At 46.4% G+C, this 7,933-nt stretch overlaps 1 protein-coding gene across 1 annotated transcript; it reads left to right on the top strand.

Moving 5' to 3' along the window:
• The first annotated feature begins 2,015 nt into the window (after positions 1–2,015).
• Positions 2,016–2,411, top strand: LOC112065189 (TSSK6-activating co-chaperone protein-like). The gene is given in 1 exon segment (XM_024124829.1): positions 2,016–2,411. A coding segment is annotated over 1 exon segment (378 nt). The 5' UTR covers positions 2,016–2,033.
• The last annotated feature ends 5,522 nt before the right edge of the window (positions 2,412–7,933 follow it).

Here is a 7,933-nt window from a genome sequence, read left to right as displayed (position 1 = left end):
ATGAATGGGGGCTCCAGCCAGAGGAGGCTTTTTATCATAGACCGTTTTGTACTGATCTAATTGTCTAACCACCTTTCTGTGTTACCTACCTCTCCCTCCCCAAATAAAACATTTTTAAAAAAGAAATAAAAATGAGAAAACTCAAAACCAGGCAGAGGAGAAAGACTAATAATCATACAATTAATGAACAATGTAGTAAATGCAAAGATAAAATTTTCAGTGATAAAATGTAGTTCCTGGGGTTCTTGAAGAAGGGCACCTAACTTAGGTGGAGGAGTCAAGACAAACGCATTGGAAGGACAGATATCTTGACTGACTCTCAAAAGATGAGTAGAATTGAGGGCCGCTGCCCTCCACATCATTTAACTGTCAAAAAACAAAAATCTAGAGGCTCTCAGGAGAGACTGCACAGGTCTATGTGGCCCCTTGGGACTGTTAAAGGCTGATACCAGATGCTCCCAGCAGAAGTGGCATAGTCCCATATTGCCCAAGGGTGCTTAGTTATCCAGGGAAAAGAGCAGGCCAGCTACTGAGCTAGCCCAAGCTGGGCACAGTTAAAGTAAACATTTGCAGAAATCACTTCTTAATTAGCATCACAGCCTTCCTGCCAATTCCAGATTTCCAGCAATGTGCAAAGCTGGGTAATGCCTCCCTGGCTTTGATTCCTCAAGGTTATCTTTTAAGCGCTTCATTTCTATCCAGTGAAATGCAATTTCTAAATTCCAACTTCATGAGAACTACCCATTTCTTCCCCACCCCCATTCTTGAGCAACCTCTCAGAACGAGTGTTCTTTTAAAAGAGACAAGGTCTGTGCTGACATCTCTCTTTAGAGAGCTCCATCAAAATCCTGCACTTGCCCAGTGTCCTTTCCTTGGCCACTGGTAACCAAGGAAACGAGATACTATGGTAACACAGGGAGGAGAGGAAAGGACGCATCCACATCCAGAGCCCTTCCTCTCTCACTCTCTCCTTTCTCCTGGAATCAAGGCAGCTACTAGGGCAGAGAGAACATCTGTTCTCAGTTTCCAGGGGGAGGGGACGAGGACACCGCTGGGCGGCTTAATGGCTGACATCCAGACCTTCGGATTCCATAACCTGAAGTCTGGTGCCCACCAAAAATATGCCCTTTCCCAGCCCGAGGGTGCAGCGCACTCTAGAACCTGTAACATAATGCCCAAAATTCCAGAGGTAAAGCATGTTTGTTCAAATGAGTGCAATAATACAGATTGGGATAATGTCTAAGTAAAGCCCTAAACATACTGAAAGTATGATGTACGAAAAATTACCACGTGTTTGAACAACCTTTAGCAAGCATTGAATTTTTCTCGTGATTTCCTCCCTCCTTTCTGCCTCCAAACTTCTGCCTCCGCCCTCAGCCCTCTGACCATCTCTGTCTCTGCTTCTCAGATGCCCTCCTCCTGTATTTTTCTCTGTTTACCTACCTCTTCCTCTGAGGCCTGCCTTCCTGCTTCTTTCTGTCTCACTCTCCTCTCTCCCCTCCTCCTGACCCACGGTTCTCCTGTCACTCTCAGGATGGAGGGGCTTAAAGAGAAAGATTCCCCGTGTGCCAGTGCCGGCTCGGGCCCTGCCATCTCCTCTCCACCCAGAGCACTGTTAATCACCCTCTGGGACCACACTGTGGACATGCATGATGTCGGGCTCAGAGGACCTCAGGGTGAGACAAATGGCACCTCGGCCTGAAGGAGGTCAAAATATTACAAATTGTGAGACGTATGACGACGTCATAAATAATCCAAGTGTGGTGCTCCAAGGCAATGGGAAAACCTACTATTTGTCTCCAATCTTTTGTTTGTTGAATCTTCTTTGACAACCTTCAGAATTCTCTTTAGAACTCTAAAATCTTTTCTTCTGACTCTTACATGAAGTCCTCCTGAACAGGAGCTCTCTGGTCTAATTTTTCAGCACTGAAACCGTCGGTTGAGGGAAGACCTGGCCGGTTTGATGAGGGGTGAAATGGGAGTTGTAGTCTAATCGGACTGGGCTGGGCGGCACCACACCTGTTGGTGTTCAGATGAAGCAGCATTCTAGTCATCCTACTAACAGACGAGCCAAAGAGGAAGGTAATGCTGTGCCTCTTTGTTGAGACAAACCCTCCCCCAGCTTTATTAAACTTCAAGCAAGTTCCCCACCAGCCACTTTCCTGAAAATCCTGGCAACAAAGCTGCCCTCAGGAATTGAGCCCAAGCCCAAGGAATGTCTAGGACTCCTAGAATGTATGTGTGCCAATCTCCAGCTTCAGACCCAGCTTGCCCAACAACAGATGGCTATTTTGGAAAATCTACAAGCATCCATGACACAACTGGCTCCTGGGAGAGAAAGCAAGAACTCTTCTCTCCCAGCCTTATCTCGCAATCTGTTGTTAAATCGCCTGCCCCAATTCAGTAAATGAATCGTGGAACAAAAAACAACAAAAAAAATTTTTAGCACTGACTCCCCACCTTGGAACAGTGGTCTCCAAGTTGTGTGATCACACAGCTCTATCAGTCAAAACTGTTTGAACATGGACCCCTCCCTACCCTGATATAAGTGCATGTTTACTTTTAAAGCATACACATCTGCTACTATATTAATATTGTACCTGATAAAATATACCCAAAGATGCGATTTAAGATGAAATGATAATATGTTATATCTGTTTCCATCACCCTAATAGACTGTCTCGTGCATCATGTTAGTCTACTCAGTCCCTTTAAATGACTGAGGACCTGGCTTTGTCCCCCAGGTCTGTGGGTTAGGATGACCTGAGAACCCAGTGAAGATGGGATGGAGGATGAGAGTGTGATAGAATTTCTTTGCCAGAGGGTGTATTCATGTCCTGGGGCTGCTGTAGCAAAGTACCACAAACTGGGGGGCTTAAACAACAGAAATGTGTGTTCTCCAGTTCTGGGGGCTAGAAGTCTGAGATCAAGGTGTCACCAGGGTTGGTACTCTTTACGGGCTGTGAAGGAGACCTTGTCCCATCCTTTCCCCTGGCTTCTGGGGGTCTGCTGGCCATCTTTGGCCTTCCTGGCTTGTAGGTGCCTCCCCCAGAGCTCTGCCTTCATCCTAATGTGGTGTTCTCTCTGTGTACATGTCTGTCTCTCTGTCCAAATTTCCTTATTTTGTAAAGATACAGTTATATTGCATGAGGACCCATCCTAAAACGACTCCTGATCTTAACGATCGTAACTCGATCATCCTATTTCCAAATAAGGTCACTGTTTCAGACACCATTGTGTGCCCCCCAAATTTCATATGTTGAAACCCTAATCCCCAGTGTGACTGTATTTGGAGATTGGGCCTTTAAAGGGGAATTAAGGTTAAATGAAGTCATAAGCGTGGCCCTGATCCAATAGTATTGGTGCCTTTATAAGAAGAGGAAGAGAGGTCGGCAATATGTGTGCACAGAGAAAAGGCCAGGTGAGAACACAGGGAGAAGGTGTCATCTACAAGCCAAGGAGAGAGGCCTCAGGAAAGACCAATCCTGCCAACACCTTGATCTTGGACTTCCAGCCTCCAGAACTGTGAGGGTCAATTTCTGTTGCTTAAACATCCAGGCTGTGGTATGTTGTTATGTCAGCTCTAGCAAACTAATACAGTCACGTTCACAGGTACTGGGGGTTAGAACTTCAGCATCTTTCTGGGGACACAGCTGAACCCACAATAAGGGGCTCATGGTAAATGGGACAACATGCTAGGGCCCTTAGCCCGAGAGACAAGCATGATGCTTCTCCAGGGTGGGCAGCTTGGGGCAGCCAAGAGAAGTGGGAAAGGGACCCTTGCCAGGCTGCCTGCTACCAGGGGATGGGATGGCCTCACTCTGAGGGCTGCCATCCCCAGATACAGGTCTACTCCCAGGCATGGGGCTCTGGCCAGCCACTAGTTCTAGAAAAGTCTACATTCACCAAAGCAGTTTCACACAGTCTTTTATTTTAAGGTTCCCCAAACACTTTGTAGCTGTTATTTCTGGAAGAAACTTCTGATGCTCTGAAAAAAGTGTCCGTGTTTGAAACAGCGACGCGGCCAGGCTGCTCCTGGAAAAACAAAGACGTGCCCTCCCAATTCCTGATAGAAAAGAAGCCAGATCTGGGCGTTTGTTTCCTAAACAAGAACTGATCGTTTATTACTTGTACTATTAAAAACCCAAGAGGTTTTCTAATCTTGCACATTTTGTCTGCAGTGCCTGTTAAATTTTGGTATTAAAGAGACACGGTCACTATATAGTTACCAAGTAACAAGTGCTTAAACCTCAATAAATAACAGTTTTAATAATAACGTTCTGAAATGCATAGATCACATCTCCCTGTTCATTCTCTAAGAAAAACATTTTAATTATCTATTGACACGTATTGCACATGGAACAACAGTCTTTTTAAAAGATAAATGGTTTTATAGGCGAGTCGGGTTAATTAAAAGCCAGTGAAATATTACAAGCGTATTTGCTGGGGAATATTCACTGTAGGAGAGGAAAGGTTCTTACACAGTTGTCAGAATTCTGTAAATGTATTGTTTAATAACCACTTGGCACTAATTATAGTGAGACGGTGCGAGCTTAAATCTAAACAGAGTGCACTCCAGTTATCTCTTCTACATACATGGCTTCTCCTAAGCCACACAGATTTTCCAGTTCAGACCACACCAAGGCAGGATATGATGGTCTGGACAATTGCTGATCAGAAGCTTCCTAGGTCCCTGAGACTGTCATGAGCAAATACTTGTTCAGATCCTGGAAACCAAGAAGGAAAGTTCAGATTCAGCTCCAGAGGTGAGGCCAATTCTGAGGAAGGGCTACAAGATAAGGTAAAAACTCCTTATCATGGTGCTCAAGGGCCTTCACCACTGCCCATTTTTCTAGATGTTTCACTCCTCACCCCACTCGCCTCTAACTCTAAAACCCTGTGAGTGTCTCACCAGCACCACACCCCCCGCCACAAGGAAAGCTGTGTTCCAGAGAACAGCTGCTCCATCAGTTTGATTCCATATGAAGGATGGACAATAAACCCCCAGCCAACCTACGATGACAATCCAGCATGAGCAAGAAATAAACCTTCATTGTTTACGTCACGGAGATGTGGGGAGTGTTTGTTATCCCAGCAAACTTAGCCTATCCTGACTCATATTCTTCACCAATCCCAGAGCCTGACATGGAGAAGATGCTCTGTGAATGCTTGACAATGAATAAATACAGGAGTCCACCAATGGATCTGCCCTTACTTCTCCTCTGGAATATTATCTGATCCTGGGAATCACTGCCAGGCTTCTGAGGAACTTTGAGGATCTCTACCTGTGTATGTGAGCAAGAAGATCCACCAGTGAGCTGAGAAGCTTGAGCTCTGGGTTCTACTCAGAACCTACTAAGGCACAATGATCAATTATTATTATGAGCAACTTGGTTTTTGTGAAGGGTTTGGGAAAATAATAGGAGGAGCAATGAGCCACTGAAATAACTGTGTGTGTGTGTGTGTGTGTGTGTGTGTGTGTGTGTGCGCGCTTGCACGCATATGTGTGTGGGTTGGCCTTCCCATCATCCATTCTCTGGCTCCCCGTAATAATCGCTCCCCAAGTTTTTTCTTTGGGGACCAACTCCCATCCTCATCTCAGGTCTTGTGGTTTGGGTGGCACTGACCGTACCCCAAGTTGTAGGAGTGGATGTAACTTGTCGAGGTCACAAAACAAGGTAATGATAGAGCCACAACAAGAACCAAAGTCTCCCAATCTTGGGTCTAATCCATCATTTTACATCGATTTGGTGAGCTCCTGCTCTGAGCCACTCCCAGGATCTAGAACTATTGTGGTGAGAAAACCAGATGGTGAGTCTGCTGTCAGAGTCCTCAGACTCAATTCAACGCACTCTTCACCCAGAAACCAGCCCTCATCCTCCCCGCCTGCCATCCAGATGCCCCATCTTCCCCAAATCCTCTGATGCCTCGACCATCACCAGCCCTCCTCTCTTTTCTGAATTCCTTTTGCCACAAGTCCTAGCACATGAACAGACAAAAGTTGGACAAGTCACCGAAAGGAATGGCCAATGAGGAGTGAGGATTCCGTGGCCTAGAAGAGGAGGCACCAGGGGATGATTGTGGTGATGCTCTTTCACAACACCGCATAAGTCTCCCCCACTGAATCTGGAGCTTCTTGGCCTCATGGAAAGCCCAGGGCACTGGACAAGCTGTCTCTTCATCCCAGATCAGGGAGTTCCTGGCTGGCCCCTCCGGGCACCCCACCTCTGACCAGATCCTAACACTGGTTCCCCATCTCCAGGGAAGGAAAACAGAATGTCCTGGAAGTGACAGGGCCCTAAACCGCTCGGTTGGAAACAGAGTCACTGGAAGCCACAGGGAGAAGGAATGGGCCAAGAAGCTGATTGCATTGCCCTTGGCAACAACACGTCCCAACAGGTCGAGTCAATACTGCAGCACTCACTGGGATGTGGTTTCCTGAAGCTCACAAATCTATATTGTTCTCAGGTGCAACCAACTTTTCTGCAGGCAGCACATGTCCCCTCCAGTGTGTGGGCAGCTTAAAGGGACAAAGAAACCCAGCCCAGAAGGTGGCTAAGCCCCAGCCCCCAGACTGACAGCCTAAAGGAAATATGGCATTTCACCCGCATGCTGTCCCTCTCCCTCACCCCATGGCCATACCTCTCAGCCCCACAGCTGCAGTGGCCTCCAAACAGAGATGTGATCTTTGTTTTAGTCTCTCTCCTTTCCAATCCAGCCTAATAATAGCTGCTAACATATATTGAGCATTTATCATATATTAACTGTCCAGAAGATAACTTTACAAATATTAACTCATTTGATTCTCAGAAAACCCAACCCTACGGGGTAGATATTATTAGTATCCCCATTTTTTGGCTGAGGACTCTGAAGCACAGAGGAGTTAAGTAACTCACCCAAAGTCACACAGCTCCTCAGGGACTGAAACAGGCAGTCTAGCCCCCACTCTTCACCTCCATGCTATACCACCCCTCACAGAGAACCCTTCCCATAGCTCCCCTGCTTAAAGGCAAGGGCTTTGCCAACAGACAAATCAGGATCAAATTTTCAGTTCTAGCCCTTACTAGCTCTGTGACTTGGACAAGCTACCTAGCCTCTCTGATCTCGTTTTCCTCATCTGTAATATGGATAAAGATGACAACAGTACCTATCTTATAGGGTAATTCCAGGGGTTCAATTAGATGACCCATCAACCTTTCCATCCCAACTGCCCATCCTACTCTGAGCTGTAACGTTACCAAACTATTTTCAGTTGCCCACACGTGCTCTGCATATCCTGCTGCCTCTGCCTGGATTGTTCTCTACCCCCTCTTATCTGGCCAGCTCCTTCTCACCTCTCAGGTCTCAGCTGGATATGCCTCCTCTGAGAAGCTTTCCCAACCTTCCATTATGCACTGCCTGTCTCTTCGGTGTTCTCCACAGCCTTGCATGTCCTACCATGGTCACACTTGACTGTCCACAGATGTGTCCTCCATTGGGCTTTGAGCTCAGCAAGGGCATGACAGTGATCTTGTCCCATCCTCAATCCACAGTGTCTAGCAAGGTGCACAGAATAAGTCAGTAAATATTTGCTGCACAAATGACTAAATGAATATTTCTTTTTTATTGATGTTTATATTCTTGCTCTGTCCTTCTTAATAGATAGCAACAGCCATGCCTTACTATTTGTCTCTGAATTCCCCACTAGGCCTGGTGTATAAGAGCAGAACCCGGACTGGGGGAGAAAAGTGAAGTGCCAAGGGCGCAAATGTAAGGAGAGCTCAGCTTCGCGCAAGTGGGCTCAGAAGTCCTCCATTAATGACATCTAATTTAAATTAATGGATGGCCCAACAGTTCAGTTATAAATCTCCATCTCTGTCCTCAAGGAGTTCTCAGACTTGTGATGATTTATATTCATCACTGAAGACTGACAGAGCCACACCTAGCAGCTTCC

Source organism: Physeter macrocephalus, chromosome 17 (assembly GCF_002837175.3).
Source record: "Physeter macrocephalus isolate SW-GA chromosome 17, ASM283717v5, whole genome shotgun sequence".
Classification (NCBI taxonomy): Eukaryota; Metazoa; Chordata; class Mammalia; order Artiodactyla; family Physeteridae; genus Physeter; species Physeter macrocephalus.
The sequence above is the reverse complement of the archived record's forward strand: the minus strand, read 5'-3'. Positions and strand labels throughout refer to the sequence as shown.